Genomic DNA, 27,466 nt, shown 5'->3' with positions numbered 1-27,466 from the left:
TATATATGCTAGAGCAGGACTGATCATTAATTTTGTGGCCTACACAGCATATTTTAAGTAATTTTAGATATATTTACAAACACATGTTCCCACTCATTTTGAGCATTTCTTTAGTACTGCAATGTCTTGTGAGACGACATATAGACTGATTTATATATATATATATATATATTCTGATAAGTGAACATAAGCCGATTCATTAGTTGTTTTTCATATTTTGACGTGTCATTCTTTACATTCACATTCCCATATAACATCACCTCCACCACCAGGCTTTACTTCTTCACAGGTCTTTGCTATGAGGAGTAAGGTGTTATAAGGTGTTACTGATGCAGAGGCCTACAGACTGGAACCACGATGAGGATAATATCAACCAGGCTACATGAAGAAAGCAGCACAAGGTTGTGGCGTTTACGTTCTGTGCACGCCATCTGGTGGGCAACAACTAGAACTGTATTTAACAGACAACAGTTGTTTCATCCATTTTTGATGTTTTCACTCAACAGAAAATATTTATGAGTTGCTTTTGTCTGTGGGATTACAAAAAAACAACAAGATTTAAGCAGATGAGAAATGTGATATTCTGTCAAGAGACTGTATATTTTATATGTGATTTTCTACAAGTTTTCATGATTTTAGGTAATTGTTTAAGTTATATCTGATAGACCGGGTGGATATTTGGGTTGAACATAATAGCATTAGGGTAGTTATTTATGATTTTTATTAAATAATAAAATAAATAATATAATTCTAAATTGTGTACTGAAACATTTTCTCTGACACTGAGTAAGATATATACTATCCTGCAAAAATGCAGTTTCAGAATATCAAGGATACAAATTAACGATGAATTTGGATATTAAAGGCAACTTTTGTTCTGATACTGATATATATCAAACACTATTTATAAAATAACATCGAACTATATTTGCACTGGCTTGAAAAACCCAGATCCCTCTGTAGCTCTAACTGTGATGCAGTTTTGTAACAAATGATATGAAAAAGACAAGACAGATAACACATTTTAAATACATTTTTAAATAACTTTATTCTGTAAGAATTCTCAAATGGGTTTTAAGAAATGCATGGATGGTTTCAGTTTTTATACAATTCCTCTTTGAATAAAATATGATTTATTTTCAAATTGCATTGGGTTGCTTTAAAACGGACACCTGAAATTATCTATTTACAAAAGAAATCTGTTAACAATTCTATTAGAATTCATTTTGACATTGTACTCAATGCTCTGTCTCAAGACTCCACCCTCCCCACAACCTCAAAATACCTCTCTTAAAAATTTTAATTACAATGTTTTGCTTGGTACAAAATACGTTGTTTTACAATTTGAATCAAGTCTTTTTCAATTCCGTCTTCATACCGCTCACAATGTGGGAGTATATACAGGGGGAAGGGGGGGACTGGGGTCATGTGATCTGATGCGGAGCCTCCAGCATCTCCATCAGGAAGGTGTCGATAGGCGTGTCCCCGATGAGCTTGAAGAAGAACAGATGCTCCAGACACTTGAGGCCGATGGAGCGCAGGGCGGGCAGGCGGAGCAGCAGCTTGGCGAACCTGCGGGAAAGAGACGGAGAGAAGAAGAAGCAGACTTTAGCAATCATTGTTTTCTAGTATGTAGAACAAACTGTTTTTTTATGTTTACTGTTCAAAAGCTATAAAATTGCATCTCATTTAATTAAATAAAAAAGTTTTTTGATTGCAATACATTTAATTTGTAAATATCAAACCACCGCATTTATCTTACAACTGTTAATAGTTACTTTGTCAATCAAGATTTATGCAAAAACTAAAAATATGATGCACTGCTCTTCAGTTTATTATGATCAAATTGTGTATTTGTGTAACACCTACAACTTAAAAATCCTACATCCTGAAATGCATCCTAAATGCATCTGCATTTTACCAATGAGTACTTTTACTTATGATGTTTAAGTATTCTTTACTTCTGCTAATGCTTCAATATTTTCTGTGAAATTTTGGATCCAAGAATTCTACCTTTAATGCAGTATTTTTTTGTTACATAATCGACACAACTTCTTAAGAAAATGAAAGAATCCATCAAGGTAATATTTAGTTTATTTCCTCTTCTTTTTTTATGCCTTCAATTACAAGTGGAACTGTCCACAGCTGAAACCAACTGACATCGTTGACTTTCTATTTCACATCATCTGTTGATCTTATTTAGCTCCCAACAGTAAATCAAAAAAAATCAATTGCAACCATTTTCTATAAGCAGTAACACTAACGGCCTCTATCCTTTTAAATCTAATGCTGTTTCAAGTGTTTAAGAGCTGAGCAGTAATGTAAAGTAATCTGCAATCTTCATTGCTACGTACAAGCCAAAGCAGCAATTAAACACTGGTGATAAATATTGATTGTTGCTGTAACGCGATGCGTCTCCTACCTGCCAGGCTGGTCTGGGTATTTCTGTTTTGTGTACGACTCCAATGAGGCGTAAACTTTTTCCCTCAGCCCCTCAACCTCTGATGGGTTTGAAAGACCTTTTGCGTCTGAAACAAACAAATACTCACAGTAAGGCCAAACGTCACAGGAATAAAACATTAAGTCCACAATATCTCAAAGCCACAGTGTCTTTAAAAGTAAAAATATATGGGTTCATAGAGAAGTCCCTCAAGCCTGCCATGATGATATTCAGTTCAGTATTGTGTACTGTATGTCAAATACATACAAATACACCTTTAGGATCATAATCTACCTCCTTTAATAGACACTGAGAGCCAATCAAAATGCAGATTAATTTCCCATCCAAGGTTGTATTAAAGTGACAGGAGGCCGAGCTGACCTGGGTTGAAGAGGACGATGGCTCGCAGGCAGCCAAGCTCTGTCTTATCCATCTGCATGTCTTTCATTTTGGATACCAACTCTGTCAGGACTCTGCAGGAGATCAAATGAACCACGTTAGAGAGTTTTGACAATGAAGGTTAATAGAGCAAAAAAACAAAAACATGCCCTAGAAGCAGAGTTCAACAATAATGTTGTTTTCACTTGTATAGTTGTATAATATTTTCTGGATCATTTATTGAGAAGGAAACAAGAGACTCACTCTTTAGCTACTTCCATCATTAGCTCTGTTTAATTACCTCAGACCACAAAATGATTGTAATATGTCTGCGTTTGTCTTTTGTGACAAACAACAAGAAATGAGGCTACTCTGTGACCAACAGGAGGAGGCTGTGTAGCGGCTGGTGGTTGTAAACCAAATGTTTTATAAGACAATATAGTAACTCTGGCCTTATTTGTTTTAAATGCTACCTACCTGTCAAATATGGAGCCCACTCCAGCACTGTGGGCGCTGTTTCTGTGGACGTGGAGGCCCGTCGCCAACAGGATGCCATCTTTTACCGTGACTGAGCGATGCGAGAATGAGGCGATAAGAAGCTCGTTCCAGCCTGGATGCAAAAAACAAACAAACAAACATCCTTTTAGTCCTCCCTTTAAGTCATCCTCAAGTATTTTCAAATAATACATGACACAATTCGCATGACGTATCAGTCTTCCCCTATTATGATTATTATTAGGTCTGCTGTGTGCCCTCTTCACTTTCTCCTTCAGGCCTGTGTGTCACCAGCAGAGGTCAGCGCTGGTGTGGCTGCAAACCGCACTGCTGGGAGTCGTCAAATAGTTCAGATATATTTGGTTTCACTGCTCCATTAAACTAGATGGCAAAAATGTAGTGAGCAAATGTAAAAGACTCAAATAGACTGCCTGTCAGGGGATGAATAACTACCCCGAAAGAAATGCTGCACCACCACGAGGACAACGGGTCGTAGAAAGGTTTACTGTTGTAGAGAAACATGTGTTTTTAATGCTGTTCATCTCCTCCCTGCACGTATAGGTTTGTGCATATATCTCTGGTGAATGCATGGGATTGTGTGTGTGTATGTGTGTGTGTGTGTGTGTGTGTGTGTGTGTGTGTGTGCGTGTGTCTACCTGCTCGTAGTAGGATGACTTGGTCATCGAGGGGGAGCTCGGAGAAGTGCGGGATCCTTTTAGCCCACTCCACCAAGGTGAAGAGCTGCTTGTCTGCTGCTTGACAGATATTGGTGACGGGGTCGTTGGTCTGGAAGAATGCAAAAATAAGTGAGTCATTGAATGTGGAGGTGAGCTCCTTTTGGTGACATCTAAATGTGTCAAACAGCGGTCAGCAGGTGTGCAGCTGTGGTTATTTGTGGGTCATCAACTTCCTCTCTAGACTCAAGACAGTTTTTCTTGAAGTTTAATTACACAAAAGGTAAAAGACAATGCGATGCAGTCTACAGCCTCAAAAAGTACCGCTGAGTTGAATCACTTCTTTTCTGACACCAAAGTTCAACATTATGAGCTTTAGGTGGTATGATTTATTGCTTTTGTGATGGATTGCATGAGATTGTACACGTCTACCCAATAAATTGGTAATAACTGACTCACGTCTGACCGTTACATGATTCTCAAGTTAAATACGGCATGGCACAAAACAAAAACATATTAAGAGTGTCTGTCAGTAGCTTGATGCAATGAGTTAAACACGAGACCAGATGTAGTCTCCTGTGTTATCTATTTTTGAGTAGCTTACTAATAAAACACTTTTGATTGTATCAATTCATGGATCTGCTGAATTTCATTTGAACTGATCCTATTCATTCAGCTTTGCTATAGCAAAGCGCTTCTTTACTCAACTGGGTGAGTATTTTTTTGACCACCGCTGATCAGGCCAGCGTAATAAAGCAGCACACTTATTTTACCATAAAGTGGTTCTTCTGTCTGTTAGGTACCACCTCAGCCTCGTGATAAAAGCAGTGATTATGAATAATTCATGGGACCAAAAGCTCAGTGTCTGTGATTTTTACCGAGTTGCTGGGGCTGCCTTCGCTGTACGTCTCTGTTTTGGGCTCCACAGCCAGCTCAGCGTCCAGGATCTTGTCCACTGGCATTTCCTCGTTGAAACTGCTGGTCGATTCCACCTCGCTCTCCCCTCGCTCCCTTCCACGCTGCCTCTCTTCCTGCACCGCTGTACACGCACACACAAACACACATATATTTTCAGGTCCAACACCCCCATGCTTATGGTCATTGACTAGATAGAAGCAAAACTATAACATCACTAATGTTAACTCTGCACTGGACTTGCTTACAGTGCAAAAATGACTGCACCATACCATCAAAGATGAACACAAAGATGCATCGTGTCATACATATTTCCACAGAGCAGTACATGCTTCGTATTTTCGGATTCTTTGGGATCTTGACTACAATTTTAAAAGAATTGCTGTCGGGTAAACATGCATTTGTAATGATGGAAATAATGATCAAGAGCACAAGCCAGCAGCTCATACTCAGACTGATCCTTAAAAGCATATCACACCTGCACACACACCTTCTCTCTTCATGCCCATGGCCAGGCACTTCTGGTAGCGACAGTATTGGCAGCGGTTTCGCTGGCGCTTGTCAATCAGGCACTCCTTGCTGTCTCGACACGTGTAGGTAAGATCTTTACGGACGGTCCTCTTGAAGAAGCCTTTGCATCCCTCGCAGCTGTACACGCCGTAGTGCTTTCCTGTGGACACAGAGACAACGACGTCAGCAACAATATTGTAAACCATTTTCTGTGTCACAAATGAGAGCATTTTTCCCCCCTTCACTCCACAATGGCAAACCCTTTGTAAATACACTGACAACAAAACAATAAAGATCTTAGCAACATTAAAACTGCAAGGCAAGGCAGCTTTTGTATATGGCACATTTATAGCTCATATATAGCACAAACAAAAGCAATAAAAACCTGAATTAAGTTAATTAAGACAAGATCAAATGAAATTAAAAAAAAAAAAACATAAAATAAAATACAGCTAGAGTGCAGCTGTGGTAATACCCATTATCGTCATGTATGATTTGACCTACAGGGAGCATGTTCAGGTGGGACTCTACATGTCATTGTTATCTGATCAGATTTATGATCACCAATGGCAACAACATAGACCCTGTCTTCCAGATAGGATCTGAAGCAACTGAGGACTCTAACGGATTATCAGTGCTGTGATGAGGTCTGTAGACAGATTGGAATCTTCCAATCTGTCCCGGCTGCCTTGCTTTAGAAGTGGCTTAACCAGCTGCAGTATTGTCTTGTGTTTTTTGGAGGGAAAAAAAAACAACCATTGACAATTCCAAACACATCCATTTCTTTTTCTGAATTTGCACTCCTGCATTCTCTTTTCTGACTCAACACGGCTGCTTTCTGGTTTCAGGCCAATAACACTGTTGAAATGATCAAAGAGCAAGTCAACATTGCGCTAATAAACCTGACAAAAAGCCCGACAAGTAACCTTGAAATCTATCTGCCTTTGTTATCTTCCCCTCAGTTATCTGGGTGGTGATGTTTGTGGTGAGTGGGAGAGTACATTTGCGTTGCCCCCCCCCCCCCGCCTCACCCTCTAACATTACCTGAGGAGCGGTCCCCGCATATGGAGCAGATGTGCTTTGACATTCCCCCGGGGCTCGTACACTGGTAGTTGATGTTTCCCAGGTTCTGTAGGCCCGGCGGAGGCTTGATGTCCTCCGAGCTGCTAACACTGTTCATAGAGTTCATCTGAGGATGACAGGAAGACAGAGGAGATAAAGATGTTAAGCTTAGGTGGCCAGAACTGAACTAAACAGAGCAGTGGAGGAAGTAAGAGTGACAAGTGTGAGGCCGTCTCATGACACTCTCCCCCTTCCTCTCATTTTCTTCACGCGTATTATTTTTTCCTCTCTCCACCCATACACTTTACTGTGAAAGTGTAGGGTGCGATCACATGCTCAATTAGTGGGTGGGACTGAGGCTTCTGTCTGAGGCTTGTCATACAGGTTTTGAGGTGTTTGTTGACAGGAAGAGGCAGATGAGAGGAGGAGTCACGTGTGCAGGGAGTGCAGTTCTCTGACAAACACAGCAGAGGGCACTCCTGCGTAGGGTCTTTTTTTATTTTGAAAAACGTTGTTAAGACTTCTTATCTACACACCAGTCCAAATTTTCTTTTATCATCAGCTTCTTATAACGGCATCCCAGGTGGATCGACCACAATTCACCCCTTAATCAAAGCGTCACGAGACATTAAAACATCTCATATGTGATCCCAAACAGTCTCCCGAAACATTTAAGAAATGAGGGGTGAAACGAGTTCAGGACAAGCAACAAGTCCCTTTGACGTCTACATATGTCTCTTTCAATTTTATCAACTTTGCGACCTTTGACCCTCTCCTTCCGACGAGTGCCGGGCGGAATGCATGTTTGTGCTGGCGCATTTTTGTTTGTTTAGTTGCAAACATCTGCACTCCAAGTTGCAACAACAGGACTGACCTACACATGCCCCCCTGTCCTATATATCTGATGCTGCGTTGCATATAGGACATCCTTCCCACAGTCACCTCAGGCTCTTTCTATCACTTATTTACAATGTGCACTCTTCTGAATATCCCCTAATGGCAGACTGTGACCTTACAGCAGAGGAGAGTATATACAAGAGATACAAGAGAGTATATATAAGAGATTTTTATTTTCTGTCTTTCAGTTTTCCTTGAGCTCACTAGTTCTCTAAACCACCACCAACCTTCTCCTGCTGCCCCAAAGGCAGGTAGTCACACATAAATGAGCATTGAGCCCCCCGCGTACTTGCCTATGTGAGTCAATAGTGAGCCAGCTATTCCTCATCAGCGCACCACTCAACACAAATACTGTATGTATGGTAATGTATGGTTTGAAAAAAGAAGTCTTGTGGAGCATTCAAACAGTTGTTCAGACATGTCGCTTTAGACAGAGAACATACGTCTGTAGAAAACTGCTACAAGCACTGTATCTGGATTATTGATGCGTCATACATTCTTTATACAATACATGGCGTGTAGACCACACTGCATCATACATGTAGGAATGGGACGCTGTAGGACTGAATCGTGGGTCATGATTAAAAACACTCACACGTGGTGAATTTCCATCATTGGGATAATTTTGAATATTGTCACGAGTGACTTGAAAAAGCTGGCTAGCTGGCTATCATGGTAGAGAAGTAAAAAATAAATACAGGATGTAGCATCATGTAAGAAAGAACTCACACAATCTTTGCAGTGTTTTTATCCTCTATTCATGCTGGGGGACCTTATGATTTATGATTACCTCATTTGAGATTGTTTGATTGATTTTTATTTTCAATAAATATGGATCAAATGATTAATCCCTAATTAAGCAAAAAATGAAATCGATCATGAAAATGCCGCCCCCTCCTCCTCCTCCTATGTGAAACTCAAAACACATGAGTGGAAATAGCTCCCCCTCATAGATTGATTGATGTATCTTTCAATTCATAATATAAAGGAACATAACATAACTGCAGTCACAGGTTTGCTTACAACGAAATGCAGCATATCATGAAAAACACTTTATTCTTCACTGTGTGAATTATGCAGGTGAATATATACCTGCAATTTATATGATCAGAAAATACTGATTAAAGAGGTAAGAACAAGATGATAGTAGAAAACATGAATACCACCAGAATGGCTGTACAGCTATAATGATGAATTGGCTCCTGCTTCTGTCAGCCGTGGACGGTTCATGAACCTCAGTTCACCCATGAAAATCATATGTTGCATGATGCAGTGACCTGATGGAGGCTTGGTCACTGGCGGCCAGCGAGCAGTGAAAAGACGGTTACATCAGGCAATTGTATCAACCATGGCTCCCCCTTAAGGCACAGATCCATACTGTGATTGAACCAATGTATATCATTGTCTGCTGTGCCCTGCAGCACTGGCCTCCATCCAGCCTCTAAAGCACTCCGTGTGTGCGTTCATCTGTGTTTCTGTATGTGCAGATGAGCATCAAAGTACTGAGCCTTGTGGGGTTTGTAGTTCATTCAAGAGACCTCCTTAAGAAAGCCGCTCCATTAGCTCTCTCTCTCGTAGTCTTATGCGCCCGTCATTATATTATTTATCCTATCTAAAAGATGCAACCTCGCAGCGAAAGGATCTCTTGTAGGATCATGAACAACTCAGGTATCATAATAATCGAGATGGAACTAAAAAATAGACTACCGTGACAAGGAAAGAGAAAGTGTGGTAAAAAAAAAAAGAAGAGGAGAAATGGTGAGAAAGAGTGAAGAAATCCAGAGAAAATTGAGGCTGCTCTTTCTCCTTCTCCTTCTCCTTTCTCTCAGTAATCCATTAAAGGGCTAATAGACGGACTGCATCTTAAGTCCCCTTGCATGACAGCAGTAACACAGAATTTAGGGATGACCTTTAGGGCGAGAAGTTTAAAGGTCGGTAGAGGGGTAGGGGAGAGGGAGGAAAGCCAAGGTATGCCTGCCAAACACATTGGATATGGCTAACCTTCAACCTGGGTCTGCTGTAGGAGATTTCAAGAATGAGAGGCACATGATTAACCAGAGACCATGATAGCTTAACAGGGACGATGCTTTCCAAAAGAAGACATTTGAAAGAATATGAACCTCTGCTGAGCTTAGGAGGAATGAATAGAGGGTTAGTGTTGAGTACTAAACACATGCGCTCTGTTTCAAAGCACCTTGGCTTGATGTTTTTCAAATGTCTTTCTTTCACTAACTGAGGCGGTAGCTTCGTTAAGGAAGGGCCTCTAATAATGTACAAAAGCATATTTTCTTTAAGTGGAAAGTTTAAATTGAAGTCCTTCTGAAAAAGATGCCTTTTAAGACAAAGTCCATAGCTATCTGACGACCATTAACACACCCACGCATTTTCTCACCTGTGGACTGCAGAGTGGTCCGAAGTTCATGTTGGGCGTGGACGGCAACGATATAGAGGGCGAACCCAGGGATGATGTGATGACGGGGTAGGGCGAGGCCAGGCCGTTCATCGGAGAGCCCAAAGTGGACATTGGGGACGTCAAGGGCCTGGAGGTGCTGATGACCGACGGGTGGCCGACCATGCCACCCATGGGAGGAGGGTGGGTGTGGGTCATTGGCCCCGAAGAGTCTGGAGGAGAAGGAAGAATGTGTTAAAACGAATGAGGAGACACAAGATAAAAAGATTTATACAGAGTTACCAGTTGATTAGGTAACCGAATGCATCCATTATAATAAATCATATTGCTTAAACCTGCCATAAGGGACCAACGCACCAACACTGACATATTATCAACTTACGAAGTAGCTAAGGCAAACCATAGACTGAATATAAGGATGGAAGACATGACAGCTGCACAAAAGTGATGCCAAAACATCTTGATAGCTAAGCTGCAGTACAAGTCAAAAGCCCCGCCCCCTCTTTGTTAGCGGATGGGACACAAGTCAAAGTACACGTCAAATACAGTTTTACCAAAATCTTTTTTGTCACTTTTTGTCAATTCTTATCATGCTGATGTACATTTAAGTTTTCATTTTTGTGAAATGTTTGGTTTTGATTAGTTATTTAATGCTCTGAAAAAAAGGGGGTGAGACATCATGATCGACAGCTGTGATTGACAGCTGCTGTGAGCAAAGTAGTCGGGACAAAATGTAGTCGAATATGTGTCAGTTTGATCATAAATGTAGCAGGTATACCGTGGTTAGTTGTTGTGTCTTTCGAGCCAAACAGCTATCATTGTGCTAACGTAGCAGCTAGCCGGTTCACGCTAACAAGCCCTGGCTTGTGATTGGCTCAGGAAGGCCTTCGATACTGCGACTCCAGCCCTATCGATGACTACAGTGCAGACTCTGCCTTCACATGAGGTAAAAATATCAAGATGGCAGCTCCTGTGTCTGGGATATTTTGACTTCACTGTTGTACAGTGGTAGGAAGTGGAAACGCGTCTTCCATCTATATAGCCTACATGGCAAACATCGTCAGAGGACCAGCTATGGGAAAATGACAGTATAGTATAGTACATATACACATTTCAATGTTAAGCACCATATGAATGGAATTAAACAAGCCTGAGAATCGGAGAATAATTTGCTGACTAACAGTGGAATATGTCTTCATGCAGCCACGGTTGGGTGAATATGGCTATAGAGAGTGAAGGACGTCAGATTTTGGTCAGAGGATGCTGACTTTGCTTTTCATCCATTGATGTAAACCGACAGGCTGGCATTTACATAGATGACCTACTTAGAAAAGCTGTCAGTCAACTGAGTATCGGGGCGTGGTGGTAAGTTCATGCATGTGATGTAGCTGTGAGCACATTCATTCATCATCACCACATATTACAAATACCAACATACATGTATGGATCGAAATGTACTTTCTTGCACAGGCAAATGCCACAAGCTGTCACTGCCTGTTCTCTTACAGACAAATGCAATAAGCGCCTCTTCTGGGCTAACGTTGATGACTCAACGAAATGAATAAAACTGTTTTTGTTTGAGCAAAATGTTACTGATGAAGAGTGACATGCCACCATATGCGCATCTGGCCTCATCTCAATGCTCAGAAAATTCAAAAGCTTCTGTTTGTGTGTCAGTGCACCATCCGCCCACCCACCTCTACACACACACACACACACACACACACACACACACATCGATTCGCAGTGTGACACCAGGCCCAATGACACGGTTCTTAATTAAATGTCAAATTTATTATGTGTATAAGGGTAGCATGGCACGCAATGCACAGCACCTGTGTTTTTGTTTCTTAAAAAGAGACAAACAGAGGTAATTTTTCTTCTTTTTCAACCATAAAGTCTCATCTGTTTTATTCTGTATGGACCATCATTTACTAAATGAACATTATACTGTATTGAAGACGACTTGAAACTACTGATTGAGACCATAAACTCATGTTCACTATATTTACTGAGGTAATAAATCAAATGAGAAGTAGAGCCATTTTCTCATAGACTTCTATACAATCAGACTTCTTTTTGCAACCAGAGGAGTCGCCCCCCCTGATGGCTGTTAGGAAGAATGACCATTTTACATGATCCATTTTACATTCGCACAGATTCCGTGTTGCCACTCAAGGCCCAATAAAAGGGAGCTGTGTCTCATTAAAGAGCCAACAAATGTGAAAATGTGCTGTGAGATAAAATTGTAAATAAGACATTATTCTCTTGATAATTTCTCCAGCCTCGAGCTGCACTGATCATTTAAACTCACATGTGTCATATTTCAGCATGAGTTCTCCATTTCTATTGCTCTAAAGACTAAATCCACAAATAATGTTTGGACTGATTCTGCACGTGACTTCAGTTTTGCAGTCTATCTGAAAGTTAAACGGACTTGCTAAATACTTTGCAATCGTTTTGAAATGCTGCTCTGATACTTAACCTCTGACAGTGATTAAGTGCACATTAGCTTCTTCTCCACTGGATATCATGACTCTATTTTAAGGAAATGGAAAGTTTGAGCAATGCAAGACAGTTGCTTTCAGATTTCAGGGAATTGGGAAACAAAGAGTAATGTCACATTGTCTGCCTTGATGCACTTTTTTATTTTTAACATGAGGAAACACAGCTGACCATTCACTCCCTCTCTGTATGCCAAGGAACAGATGTTGTGCAACTTCCTGTTTAGCGCTGAGACTACAGCTTCTCCACCCCCTCTCCCATTCGCCCACTTTCTCCAGCCCTCCATGAGTGAACCCTGGCAGACAAATATGTATTGGGGCCTCCCTCTCTCCAACAGAGCTGACTGGACACACAAGACATATTGCAGTACAATACAATTCAAAAGCACCAAACTCTTTAAACTGTATGCTACTGCCTGTAAGTGCTACCTAGATTTAAATTCTACAATGTGTATTCCCAGCTATTTGGAGGGCAGATTCCTCTAAATAACGAGCTTATGTAATGGATGAGGACTGTACAGCATGTACTGTGTCTGATTTTGTGCGCTGACCCCTCTTTATGTGCATGACAAATTCCCTTCTGGGCTCGCAAAGATCCATTCTATTCTAGAAGTGCTGAGATACAGTAACAGAGCCTATCGTCACTCCAGCCAACAATTTACCAACGTGTTCTCGCAGACATCGAGACTAAAAAGTATCACGATCGCCCAGGCCAGAAGATAAAGGTTGTTACATGGAAAAAAGTATTTAAAAGGCAGAGTGGTGGGGTACACGAGCACCATTTAAAACTAAACTCACAACCTTGAGCAGGGCACCAATGCTTATACTTATACTTGTACTGGATTGTGTCGACACTTTCACACTTTCTCATGAGCTTGAAATCAAGACAAACAAGCGAAGCAACAGCCCCAAACTCAAAAACCCTGTCTCTATTTAATAATGCACACACACTTACACAAAATGTCGAGGTGCAGGATTAGAAGGACATCATCTGCTCTGGTCCCAAACATGTATTTTAAGACCAATAACGTCAAACTTACGCTGAGGTGAATAGCCGATTCATCGATTAGTTGAACATTGCTGCCATTTTCTAGATTAGCCATGAGGTGCATTCCTATTTAAGAACCGATTCAGTCTCTGTCTTGGTGAAGTGTACATTTTCCTACATGATATTACAATTCAAGTCTTCAACATAAACTGCATGTTTAGGACAAAACCAAAGATGGCTGCATGTTGGCCAGACCTGAGAGTCTTCCTAGATGCAGTACACAGGAGAGCACAAAACCACATGGACAGTCAGCTGGTGGCGGGATGCCTGAAAAGGAAAGGCTGGCGAGTTGAGCATGCTTTGTGAGGGGAGTGTGTGTTTGTGTTTGTGTGTGTGTGTGTGTGTATGTGTGTGTGTGTGTGTGTGTGTGTGGAAGGAGGCCAACATGTTCAGCGGAGGACGCATAAATCGGCCCAGAGCGGCTCAAAGGGGCCTATCCTCGAATGACCCGCCTCAACCGGCTGTTCCATATCTATTCTATGTAAATCACCTCTAAACAAAGAAGCCACTGGAATGTACACGCCTATCACACGTTGCACAACAGAGGAAGGTACATTAGCAATCCCCGGGAGGTTGTTCACAGAAATCATAAAAAATCATAAGACACTCGCAGAATTCCCACAGATTTACTTCCACTGCTTCCTGTCAGTTTCAACTAGGGCTGCACAGTAAATTAAACCGTGATCACGATTTTGGCTTCCAGCAATTAAATTAACATGATCGACTGAGAGAGTTTTCTACGCTCAGAAACTCTGCTGCATATCGAATCAAGCGTTCCTAAACTAACAGACAGCCACCAGGAGGCCATCGAGCGATACTAGTATTGCCCGTCTGCACAACAATGCACTGAATTGAGTGTTTTTTAAGTCTTAATTTGATGCATTTGCAGGAATGTAGCCTCGCACAACTTGAAAGCATAAACAGTAGTACGTTTTGTGTAAAAAAGCTTGGGTACAATTTTAAATTGCTCCAAGGAGATGCACTGTGAATAAGGACCAGTCTGCTTTTGAGGCAAAGATTTGTTCATAAGCAAGAATGTAGCACAAATATTTTGTCCCTAAAATCAAGGAATAATGATGATCTCAAAATTGTTTAAAATAATGATGATTACCATTTAGGTCATAATCGTGCAGCCCTAGTTTAAACCTATACAGTGCTGCAGCAACTCAAGCATCTATTTGAGCACAAACAAACAGACAGAGCAGCGAAGGGCACCTTTGACCGCTAGCGTCGCAAATCAAAGGTCGCCTGTTGCCAAACTCCTGAAACAAGTTCAAAAAGGTTCCTATCTGCAGCAGCCTACAGTTCCACTCATCATTCTCAGAAATGACTGCACAGAGGGGACGTACAACCTACAAAGTGAATCACCGGCGCCTAATGTTATGCACTTAATACAGCAAATCATCAAAGTTTGATCTGAATTAGGGATGGGGATAGGGATGTACACTAATCATGAGGAATTGATGAAGTAACTATAACAGCAACAAATGTAGCAAACACTATTTTTACCTTAGCAAATGACATTTTCTTTCATGTGCCGGCTCACCTCTTTGTCCTGATTGCGACCACCTGGACTGAACTTTGGCCTGATTAGTTTGTTACGTGTTGTTGTCATTTTGAGTATAATGTCATAGAAGTTATTTAATAGGATAATATTATTGTAGGCAAATTTTCTAAATTCAGTTTATTGTTTAGTCCTAATATGAAACCATTATAACTAGTGTATATACAAAATAAACAGAAATTTGCATTGGTCATATTAGTGAAAGAACTGTACTTATATCTGGATATATGATATTTGCTAGACATATATGGTCTTCCACAGACGACTATATGTACACTGACACACATGGTACAAGGACTGGAGAATGGCACCACATACAGTACTGGACAGAAGGGTAGTCCCAAGATATACTGTGAGCTAGTGCTGAAACTCGGAAATTGTGAAATTGAAAGTGCTGAAATGAATCTCCGACTATCTAGATCATTTATTAAAGTTAAGTGTTAAGCAAAACTGCAAACCATTCTGTCTCCAGCTTCTCATCTATCAAGATTTGCTGCTTTTCTCAGTTTCAAGTATTTCAAGTTCTTGAAAGCATCTTATATTGTCAAACAATTACAGAGGCGTAGTCAAGGAAAATCAGAATCTCCAATGGAAACAATTTCCGATTTCCTCGTCATCATCACCACACAGCTGCTGTATGCTGTATAATCATTTATGTAGGTCAAACAAATTCCCACATTTGTGGCAGAGAATAGCCAAAGCCACAAATGTATCACAATGATGTGATGTTCAACAGGTTTAAAGAATCATAAAAGACCACAAACCCCACTAAATCCCTCACTGTTAATTACTGGGTAGAGGCTGGATGGAGCACTCCACTGTGTGGTAATTCAATAAGCCCATGGCCCACAAGCTAATAATATCTCCTGTCTGGAGAGAGCAGACTAGCAATAGGAGTCTATGTCGGATAGGGGGGGGGGGGAGTGAGGGATGAGTGACTGGGGTGGGAGCAGCAAATCGACTCCTGAACAACTCCTCAATATCTATCAGATTAGCCCTATGAAGACAGACCCTCAGCGTGTGCATTGATCTGTTTAATACCATGTTGTATGGGTCTGCGTGTGTCGTACCCGTGCATGCTCTCATGCTCATATCTGAGGCTGACATTGACCAAGTGACCGCGAGCAGAACGCTTCATAAAGCAATCAGAGGGTCAGCCTGCACAGCTCATTACATACAGCGGACATGTAATTAAGAAATCTCTTCCCTGCCAATCCAGCTCATAAGTGCCAGCCGTGAACCCTCGTCTGACACGCACACTACTCGCGAGCATGCTCACTGGTCGACTTTCACATTAAAAGAGGCGAAACAAACTCTTTCATGCACACTAGCACAAAATCACCACCCTTTAAACATTCATTTCTGTGCTAAATGAGGTTGATGTCTGATCAATTGTGTCAGTAAATCCTCTTATCCCCGGGTAAGTATCTGCAGCTCAGCAGGCCAGCTGTCAAGAAGGTGGGAGGCAGAGTAGGAGGGGACGGAGAGAGGGATGGAGATAGGAAGGAAGGGAGCAGTGGATGGACGGATGGATGGGACGATGGGTGGATGGGGGAGGGCATTGTCTCGCCCCGAAACGGCATCCCTCCCCAAAGCTCACATGATCCCACCACCACACACGCTCTAATCTCTCTTCCTGGCTGAGAACATTAAATCATCAATTGAAAAAAGCCCTTGTTTGTTTTTTTCTGCAGAGCTGTGATTGAGGAGATAGACATGGTTATTGGTGAGAGAAAATGAAGACGTTCTCTACTGTTACATAAGCAGCAAAATGTCCAGAGCTGCTCCAGGGACTCCTGATCCAATTTCTGACTGCCCTTTTGGAGTTTAACAGACAAAATAAATACAGCGCATAATATTGGATGAACTTCTTTTTTTAAAAGCAGATAATATATAATATTCCTCTCTTGTTGAAAACATTAAGAAATAGAAACATGTTTTTACCATAAAGGCATGCGGCTGTGACAACACAAGCACTCGAGCTGGTGAACTTCTCTGACTCTAAATTCTGTCCCGTAGTGAACTCTCTTGTGAACACACACACTTTCCATCAAAAGAAGATATATGAACTCCCTTTCTACCTACTGTATCCCCCCCTCGCTCTGTAGTTCCTCTATAGCATAGCTTCAAAAAGGTAAGAGAAAATGTCAGGCAAGCTAATGAACATAAAGCAAACACGTCATACTGTGTTTCCCATATGTAGGCCGTTGCTGCTGTGTCCTCACAAACACTGCAGACATGCAATCGGGAGACTTTTTACGCAGAGGCAAAGGATCGATGAGGAGGCCAGGGCTGAGACAGAGACGAGATAGAGATTGTTTTGCAAGTGATAAAGAAAATGTGGAACTTAAACTGCAAGAGCTATCAGACAGACAGAACAGGCTGACCAAGCAAACAAACAGGTGGACTGAAAGGCCCAATGCAAACCGAAGCATCCGTCTGATGAGGTAACTCAAATTAGTTCCCAGAAGTAGTCTTTCACTGCTACAGAGGGCTTCGGAGAGATGGGGAGGGGCCATCAAAACACACACACACACACACACACAAAATACATACCAACCCACTCAGCTCATGCTGTGACCAAGTGAGTGTGACCAGGGCGACCTGACCTCAGGATCTGTGACCAGATCCTAGGACAGCCAGACTACACAACCAGCTTAGTAGTCTCATGGTAAAGTGGCATCGTATAAATTGTGAAAGAAATTTTCATTAACATTAATAATGTTTCTGTTTTTATTTGTGTATAACAATACCTGAGTGAAAACGCTGGAAATTAGAGGAAAAAAATCCTCAAAATAATACTAAGTTGTGTTTCATGTCTGGCTGAGGTGGAAAAGTTGTTCTGTTGATAAAAGTAAAATGAAAACAGACATAAAAATCATGACATACATAAAGCATTTGACTTAAGCATCCACTGAGGTTTACGTTTCACTGAAGAGACAAAGAATTGCATCAGATCTGTGTGGAGTAATGTGGAGACTGTAACTTTCCTCAAATTACTACATGACACAAACAGAAATGCAATATTTCCATCTTATTTTCTACATTGTTCCCTTTGTTTGAGGTTTGACTGACGCTGTTTATCTTGATGAACCTACTCCAAGTTGTTCACATAACAGCAGTGGATAGAAAGGCGCATTATTACGTGATTTTCTGAAAATGTTGTTAACATTTGCGCTACATCAGGATGAAAATCTAGCTATTGATTAAGGCAGTAAACAGCCACACCAGCAGCTCTGTGAGACTGTACTTTTGCAGAACAGCGTAGCTTTAAGCATAATGCTAAAGTCCGTGCTAACATGCTGACAAAGACAATGCTAACATGTTGATGTTAAGCAGGTATATTATTTGAGTGTGCTCAATTTGAATCAGAGCATATCTATTGCTTTCACATGGCTCTCAACATGGCGGCGGCCGACTAGCAGCTAACGGTAGCCTACTAACAGTGGTAATGGTGCAAACAACAGCAACAGTGCTGTCAGCTAACAGTGCTACACTTTTGCCATGACGCCGTCGGTCTGGAACGCATTATCAGCTAAACTGCTGTATGACAGCAGTGCAGAGTGGTGTCCATGAGCTAGCCTGCAGGGCACACTCACATGCACTAAAAGGCACGACAGCCGATCAGGCTATGTCAACAAAGCACAGAGAAGCTCGGATGACAACATTTAGTTTAATGTGCTAGCATGCAGACATCTGCTAATTAGCACCGAACACAACGTACAGCTGGGGCTGGTGGGAATGTCATTAGTTTTGTGGGGAATTTTTGGTCATAAACCAATAAGCCAGTGGACGTGATGGTGCCACCACAGGAAAAGTCAATGTTGTTTCACAGTGAAATATGAATGTCTACCCATAATGTCATTCCATTCGATAACTTTTTAGATATTTCAGACTGGACCTAAGTGGTGGATCGACTCACAGACCAACCATGTCTGAAAAAGCTTTATTAAATGGGCTGTTAGCTTTGCATGTTTTACCCCTTTAACTTAAACAATTTCAAATTGATTTATTACATTATACAACCACAATGTGAAAATGAATTCACAGAAAGTCACATCAAGTTTAGACTAAAACAAATAAAATCATTACACAAATCTCAATTTAAAATGTCTAGAGTTAATGAAAAACATGCATAACATACATAACCTCTAGTATAATCATCCAGCTTTTATCTACACAATGATCCAGTTGTTTCTACACATTACTCCAAAGATTCAGCAGAGGCACAAGTAACCTTTCAATCCATTTTTCCATCAACATTATTGTGGACTAATGATGAGTATTATTATGGTTGTAATCGCAGCTGTGTGGACTGCCCTGCTGTGCGCTTAGTGGAGAGAGCGGAACAGAAAATATAGACAGCATGTACATGCAGAACAGGTGGATTAGCATGGACGTTTTTGTACTCCAGGGCCAAGATCAGATGCTGTGAAAAGCTTTGTGAAGTTTGTCTCTACCCTTTCATCGGGCCCCGAGCTGAAAAATGAATGAACAGCCTCAAAGTTGTCAGCCAGGAGGAACTACAGTTATAAACACGAGGGACACGTGCTTCCCTCAAAGACACTAGATACAAGAATCTACACATTAGACTTGTGCACACAAACATACAAACAGTGAGCCAGTTAATAGGCCGACTACAGTATGCGTGAAAGTGAGCTCACATCAACACCTCCAACATCTCTTCACACAGGAAGGTGGTAAAGCAACAAAAAAAACTCATCACAGTGAGCGTTGAAGGAGGGATGCAGGGTGACAGACAGCAGATAGAGTGAGAGAAAGCAGGATTGAGAGGGCGAACAGGAAGGGACAAGTGTCGAGGGAGAAACTGAAAGTGAAGGACGAGGCAAAGAGAGCTGGAAGCATCCTCTGAAGTTGAGTGGCATCCCCACTGACCACATCTGAGACCTAAAGTGAGTCACAAGCAACACCAAAGCCTTGTACCTGTCACAATTGGTTAAAATGATCCAATGACTTTAAAGGCTTTCAGCTGCTGGGGGCCAAAGAGATCATGAAATCGGTATCATAATACCAACCCTACCCACATACAGTCAATGTGGGAAACGGATCACAGTGAGGATCGTATATAATCCATATGCAAAGAAGTCAACCGCTGAATTTGCCCTGTTATTTGCAGGTTTCTCCTACTGGGGAAGGAAATTCAAAATAACTTGTTCGGAGAGTGCACAGGGATTAGAGGCATTACCGTAGTGCATCTGTGCAGCGCTAGCTTTTAGTGCCCCATCTCCACTTCTGTGGAAAATCACAGAGCAACAGCAGTGCACAGACAGGCAACCTCTTCCACAACATACATTCTGATTCTGATCTGATCCAACAACACACACACACACACACACACACACGCAAGCAAGACAAAAACCCGGCTACTCACAGTGGCCATAACCTATCTCCTTCCTGGGGCTGCCTCCAGTTGCAGGGGATGCCATGGGGTGCCACATGCCTTCGGGTGCAAGCGTGGCGCTGGCAGGACGCCAGTCACCCAGGACCAGGACTCAAGTGTTGGCTCGGAGACAAACTAAAAAAAAAAATTATGTGGATACTCCAGACATCAACGACTTTTCAGGACAGAACAGGAACAAACGGATCGACGTGGAAAATGGGCGGGGCGTTAGTGAAGAGCAAAAGAGGCGGGGTCCACGAGCGCCTGTTATAGGATTACCCAGATTATCCTTCCCCAGAGATCAATCCAACGGCAACTGTTTACTGACCGACCGTTGCACAAATCAGCTCTACCACACGCCCACTAACACCGTGCGTCTCTTTCTGTCAGCGTCGGTAAAACTATCCGTACAGCGACACATGTTGCAGCTGGCAGAACAAGCGTGACTGGCACGAGGGAGGAGGGTGCTCATGGTGGATGGGCTCACACTTGTGTAGTGAGTACAAGCACACGTTTCCAATTACTCCCTCTTAAGAGGGGCCGAGACTGGAGAGCATGGGGAGACAGTACGACGCTGATGTTCCTGTAGAACAGAGATTATTATGTGTCGAATGACATTTTTCAATGAGAGATATCCCCACTTTCTTCCTTTTTGCTGAATATTAGTCACAAGCTTTCTGTCTAATATGTAGGTGGTATAAATGGGAGATGACTGCTGAGAAAGAAGGTGACTGGAAGTATCAAGAAGCTAAATAATTACCTCTTGTATGCCCCTCATAACAGTTTTAATTTCCCTCAATGCCAAGAAATAACTGTGCCAGCCGCATGCATGCTTAATGGTACTGTAGTGGTATGTCAGGTTGCCTACGTGCACATTGTTAGTATGTTTGTGTGTTTAACAAGTGTTATAGCATTCCAGGAAGTCAGGAATTGTCTGTTTCAGTGCACTAGGATAGTCAAGCAAACACACAGCAAAGTGAAAACCCAGATGCAAACACAGGCCAAAAATATACCTTAAAGGCAACGAGGAACAATACATGGCAAACCCTAAGGGAGCCTAAATCAACGAAGAAGGCCCACGCAGGGATGGATTCAATCATCAGTCTGACCGTTTCAAGACTTTGCGTATCAAAACAGGCTTTAAAAAACAGTACTACAATGGTTTTAGTGGAACAAACGGCACTAAACTCAGCCTGCGAAAAGTAGGAGTTAACTTAGGTCAACAATGTCTGAGGCAGCATGCATTCTTGGTCATGGAAGTTTGTCATATCACTATCCCCAGAAAATAGCCTGAGGCAATAAATGTAAAATTGGCACTGATTTTAATCTGCAGCTGCTCCTTTTAATCTATCCTGCCATCCGATCAAATGGGCACCCTTCAAGCTTTGGGGAACAGGCATTTGCTCAAAACTTGAGAAGCTTTCCCCAACATGTGTGCATCTATTTTACTCGACATGACTCAACAGAGTTTTCTTGTGCTGTGCACCTGCATGAGGCTGGATTCGAATGTCTATACAGTGCTTGAAGGGTAGCCACCAGTAACCAGATCCCCTCAGTGACAGTAAACTGGCAAGAGACTCAGCCGACAGACACAAGAAGACGGGAGGACGGAGAAGGAGGAGACACACATGCTGTCTCTCTTTCAGTCTTGGCAAATCCCGCAGGGAGAAGCTAAAATAATGCAGTCCTCCTTAAATGGACGTTGTGTTATAATACTGTGTCGTGGCCCACATAATACATGCTAAATTAGTCCTGAGAGCCATAATTAGCATTCATAGATCATAGTATCTATGAAAACGTGGGAGGAGGATAACTGGCATCCTTTATTTTGTGGTACACTCTTAAATGTTTATTCTGAACTGGTTAATAACCTAATTGTTATTTTGTAGCCAGTGTCATGAACTTGTGTCTACAAATTGTACATTTTGTACAGACTTGACTGAGAGAAAGAGAAGCAATGACTCCGCTAGTTTGCCCCGCTAAACTGATCTCTAGAGGAGACACTTTTCTCTTTACGTCTTCCTCTCGGAAAAACAAGGACATTATCATGCAACACACTCAGTTGGGTGGACATTTATAGGAAATGGCATTTGAAAAAAGCAAATGAGAAAAAAGCAGAAAAAGATGTTGTTTTTTTCAAGTGTGCTTGGGGTGTTAATGCATTTAGGCGTGAGACAGGAGCGGCACACTAAAACAGCACTCAAAATAGCCGAGCGAGGTTTTCAGCCTGTTCTTCATGTCCCTCGGTGGAGAGGTTTAATGAGACATAATGTACTTAGCTGTTACCTGTTGCTGCCATTCGTGCTCCTGTGGAGCTCAGAGTGCCGAGTAGAACTCTTTGCCCAGTCAGTCAAACCAACTTGTACTGAGCCATAAATCTCCCCTCGCTGATTAATCTGTTAATTAATTGTATGATGAAGCGACTAATGGTTAAGTCTTTTAAATGTCTGAAATAATGAAAAAGCCCATCATGGGCTGGGCAATATGGAGAAAATCAAATATCGCGATACTTTTGACCAAATACCTCAATATTGATGTGTTGAGGTATTTGGTGCTTTTACAAGATATTTACACAATCATATTTTTGCATTATAATCAGCAATGTGGATATAATGACTAAGTGGTTAAAGGCAAATAATAAAACAGCTATTATTTCAGTAAGTCTGTAAGTTCAGAAAATTACATTTTGTTCATAAATGGTTCTATTGATTGAGCAATTTATTAATTGACAAATTATTTCCGCACTATCTGGGTATATCAAAGGATGTTGTACAACTATGTACACATTGGTGGAAAGCACCTACGTGCATACGAATTGTACTTTACTTGAGTATTTCATTTTTCTGCTGTTTTATACTTCAACTCCACTTAATTTCTGAGGAAAATATAAAACTTCTTCGACACATTTATGCGACAGCCACATTTAGTAGCACATTAGTATTTTACATATAAAACATGTAATTGGTTTATAAATAGTGTCTAAATAGATTAAATTACCCAACAGTAAATAAGGGAGTTAAAATAAACTCCACCTCAACCAACTACAACATTAAAGTACTGCTGACATGTTAATGCTTCAATAACAACAATCCAACAATATAATGTGTTTAATCCTTTTATACCATTTTCCCGATCGGGCAGGTGAGCTGATGGATTTACTAGCCCGACGTGGCATTTTACTTGCCACTTATTGTTAAAGATGATGTCTGGGAATAATTTTGGTTTTGGAGACTCACCAACAGCTGTCTGTTGCATTTACTCTGCACTGAGACACACTGTCATTTATTCAACATGTGATGTTGCCATGTATTTATTTGCTATGCCTTTGCGATTGATTCATTAATTAAAAGCAAACACTGAAATAGATACACGCTTGAGATGAGAGGGATGTGTAATACATGATGAAAAAGCTATGTGATAACCTAACACCGCTGCAGCCCGTGAGCCTTTCAAGGTTCTCTGCTTGATTAAAGCTGGAATTAAATCAAGGCTTTGACCTTCTTCACTAATGACTAATTACTGGCAATTAGCCCAGAGAATGGCCTCCTTACGCCCCTTCTCTTCCTCATCCTGTTCTCACAATTAGCACCCACTCTCACACACACTCTGTAGAAAAGCAGCCTCTCCGACACATAAATACACACACTCAATCAAAAGTGCCTGGGAATAAACCCATTGTGCGCAGTGTGTGCTAATGCGTGTGTCGGCGTTGAGGCTCTGCAGGTCTCAAGCTACACAATTCTCGAGCAAATACCTGCGAAGAGCCACACCCCTCTCTACCTGTGTGGTTTGTTTTAACTCTGTAGGAGTGGGTGGGGGAATGCTCTGTGCAGGGATCGGCCTGTTAAGAGAGCAGGTTTAATACTGCCGGCACTTCACAGTCAAATAGCACCACCCACATTCTTTAAGTCACATGATATCACGGTCACATTTTGCTGAGCAACAAGCTATACATAGGAGGTCCATATATTTGCAGCTGTGAAGTTTAGGCATGAGTGTGTGACTGTGTGCGTGTGTGTGACCCTCTGAGTGTGCACTGGGAGGTGAATCACTGACCCCTGGCAAGTGATGAGAGTTCACATCAACTAGGGTGACCTCTTTCTCCACCCCCACACACACACTTCCCCTTTATTTTTCTCCCTTCACTCTCCCATGCCGTTCTTCTTTTTGCCATGACTTCCCCGATCTGCGAGCTAAATACACTCTCCCTGTGTGGGTGCTCGTCAGCTCGTCTAGAATCACTTCCACTGACGGAAAAAAAAATGTTTAAATGCCGAGAGAGAAAAATGCTGATTCAACCTAAAGCCCGGGGGCAGGCCTGCATCAAACTTGCTGAAACATACCGTGTCAGGGAAAAGCCGAGTGGATCACGAAACAATCCACACACCAGACTGTTTTCCTGACTGCTTCGAATCTGCCTCACACTAATGACAGATTCATTTTAGAGCGATCTTCTCCCACCGAAGGAGTTAGTGGCCCTGTTTTTGTACATGTTTCGGTGTGAGGGCTGTTGGTGCAAAAATACATCATAAATCATATTTAGGGGGGGGGGGGGGGGCTAACACTCACAGGCAAAACAAGAACAGTTCTTCCTTGAAATTATCTTTTAGCGGTTGTGGCTTTTCACTCATAAACAGCTCAGTGCTTTATTAACTTATAGAATGTGAAAGCACTAACAGATAAGAGTTCAGCTGATACTATTTTATAACCAGTACTTTTAAAAAATGACCAATATCAAGATTGCAAGTCATTGTCGGCTAGGAAAGCTGTAACAGCATTACTGTTGGAGCTTAATCTTCATTGAGACCAAGATTGATCCAATTCTTTGAGATGAGCAGTTTTTAAAAACTATAAATACCGTGTAAACAATTGAATAAGCCATCAAAGGCACTAGGAATGTAAATAAGAAAAGCTTCTTTTTTTTTTTACAGACAGTTGTATGTCGCTGTTACCAGAGAGTAACATCGGGCAAACAGCATTAGCAGGGGACGACATGACTAACAAATATCTCGTACTTATTAATAAAGGCTCAATAACATATCTGCACAATAATACACTAGTCTCATGCTGTCCTGATGTGCATAAACCTTTAGATGCCACAACTGTCTGATCAGAGTTAGTCTTCAAAGACAGACAAGAAGGCCTGTGTAGCCCAGAGGGACCTCTCTGTTACTCCTGTACGCTGCGGGCTTCCCTCCACAAGCTCTCCAATCCAGATGTCTCCCTCATTCCCCGGGGAGTCACATTCATTATGGAAACAATTTTTCAGCCCCTCAAAATGGTGCCGAGATAGCTGCGATACCATAAAGGGGTTGCACAGTTTTCTTTAATCTTCCAACAGCAGTTTTTATTTGTTTCCTTGTAAAGCCACACTATTATTGCTCATGGCCCCCCTTCACAGAAGGCATTGGTTTAGAAGCACATGGCATATCTGTGCTGCAGTGGGGTTTAACAATGAGTGTATCTTTCAGTGAGAGAAAAAAAAACATCACATGATAAATGATGCATACAGTGTGTGACTCAGTGAAGCGCTCACAGCCTCCAGATAGAGTCTAATCTGGAAGAAGAAGAAAGGTTTAGCTAACAAAAACAGAGGCCTGGCGATTATTTGGCACGATAAAATTAGGATTTGTACAGAGTGTATCCCACATGTTGGAAACTCCACAGTGGAGTCCGATTCCCTTGTCTCTGAGGATTGCCACAAAACTGCTAGTAATAGAAAAGAAAAAGGCATCAGCTGGGTTCAAGGGCAAAGTCGCCGAGTCAGAGCAGAGTTCAGCTTTACCGAGCAAAACCACATCATGCTGTCATTCAGCTGGGTATAGTGACCTGGGCGCGTCGTTCTTTTTACCCCCAAGTACAAGTTTGTTCATCAGTCGAGCTCCGCCATTCCTCAACGCAGTTTCATGCATTTCACTCGTGGATCTGACGGCCATCCCAGACCAATAAATTCTGTTTCTGTCTGAAACAGTTTAGCAAGAGACGCGCGACAAGCGCCATAAATTACATACGCGCAATTAAAGTGCCAACCTCTGACCTTGCCTGACCGGCACAACCTCGATCACCTGACTTTTGTGTCGGTCGCGGCGTACGTTTCAATCGGAACAGTTGCAAAAAAAAACGATTATCAACGAGAAGAAATAGCAGAATAAGCGGATTCCCAGACGGGAGTCGGCGGTTAAAGTCCGCGGACGCTTTCGCGCACAGCTCGCAGGCTGGGGAGAAGACGCCATGAAGCGAACGCACTCTCCAACTCAAAACAACATGCAGCAGCTCAGCGAAGAACACAGCGGACAGACTGGGCTATAAATACATCTTTGAGGCGAACTTACTGAGGTGTAAATACGGATCATTACTGTCCATACTGGGCGAGTTGTTGCGTCGATTTCCTACGGTTGGTGCTGCTCCGCATCCCAGCGCATTCCTCTCGCAGCCCGACTGAACTCTGCAAGGCGGCTCCACAACGGGGGCCCAGCGAAGGGGGAGGGGGGGCGGCCAAACAGGGCTTCTCCCAATGACAACAGTGGTCGATATCAAACTCCAACGCGATCGTGACGAAACATCTCTCCTGCAGTGACACTGTGTTGCAATATTTTCACAGTAAAATGTTTCTTCCAGGAATCGCGACAGTAGGGGGAAAAAAAAGAGTGAGATACGGTGGTGCTTTTGAATGCAACCCCATTTTTAAATCGCGTTTCAACACAATCTGACAGATCTCAACACAATACTGAAAAAGAACTGCAGCCAGTAGGTCTAATAAGGAAATGTAAACATATCAGTGATGCCAGCAGATTTGATAGCATATAGCTATCAATTTAGATTAGATTACAAACCATGTTATTTTAGGTTATTGTGATTATTTTGACCAGTCATATCAAACACTGGTTGTCATGATACTTTTAATGTCTACAACGATATTTGCAATTATTTAAATGTGTTGTAGCATAATTTAAAACAGCTTTTCAGCTCCCACATCGTCCTTGTGGATCGGTGCTATTTAATCGAATTAAGTATCTAATCGGGGATTGCTTAAAGTCCATTAAATCTATAATGTGATGCTTCTAAAAATGTCAAATGCAAAACACTTGTTTTTTAATCTCCTGCCGTCCTTCCTTCTTCGAGGGGATCACTCCAGTGTTTACATACTGCTAGTGTGAGTCCTGGTCTG

The 27,466-nt window shown here is 41.9% G+C and overlaps 1 protein-coding gene across 3 annotated transcripts; it reads right to left on the bottom strand.

Annotated features, from left to right (window-relative positions):
• Positions 1-1,029: 1,029 nt before the first annotated feature.
• On the bottom strand, positions 1,030-26,762 carry rxrgb (retinoid X receptor, gamma b). Of its 3 annotated transcripts, none has more exons than XM_079157775.1 (11): positions 26,631-26,762; positions 20,290-20,433; positions 9,764-9,993; positions 6,457-6,601; positions 5,381-5,572; positions 4,866-5,026; positions 3,970-4,099; positions 3,296-3,428; positions 2,822-2,913; positions 2,423-2,528; positions 1,030-1,572 (listed from the first exon to the last, which is right to left on the bottom strand). In XM_079157775.1, the coding sequence occupies exons 2-11, from the start codon at positions 20,354-20,356 to the stop codon at positions 1,425-1,427; spliced, it is 1,404 nt and encodes a 467-aa protein (XP_079013901.1). In that variant the 5' UTR covers positions 20,357-20,433; positions 26,631-26,762; the 3' UTR covers positions 1,030-1,424. The 3 variants fall into 3 exon arrangements, with proteins under 3 accessions (XP_079013901.1, XP_079013902.1, XP_079013903.1); XM_079157776.1 differs by having other exon boundaries at positions 5,393-5,572; XM_079157777.1 differs by lacking the exon at positions 20,290-20,433 and having other exon boundaries at positions 26,631-26,756.
• Positions 26,763-27,466: the final 704 nt, after the last annotated feature.

This window comes from Pholis gunnellus (genome assembly GCF_910591455.1).
Source record: "Pholis gunnellus genome assembly, chromosome: 4".
In the NCBI taxonomy this organism is placed as follows: domain Eukaryota; kingdom Metazoa; phylum Chordata; class Actinopteri; order Perciformes; family Pholidae; genus Pholis; species Pholis gunnellus.
The sequence above is the reverse complement of the archived record's forward strand: the minus strand, read 5'-3'. Positions and strand labels throughout refer to the sequence as shown.

What these genes read in the sequence shown, in the direction of transcription:
- rxrgb (XM_079157775.1), bottom strand. Translation starts at nt 20,356, where the DNA reads ATGTGGCACCCCATGGCATCCCCTGCAACTGGAGGCAGCCCCAGGAAG. An exon ending in AGTCATCCTACTACGAGCAG is followed by an intron (nt 3,429 to 3,969) that starts GTAGACACACGC and finishes TTTTGCATCCAG; the next exon opens with GCTGGAACGAGCTTCTTATC. An exon ending in CATCGTCCTCTTCAACCCAG is followed by an intron (nt 2,529 to 2,821) that starts GTCAGCTCGGCC and finishes TGTTTGTTTCAG; the next exon opens with ACGCAAAAGGTCTTTCAAAC.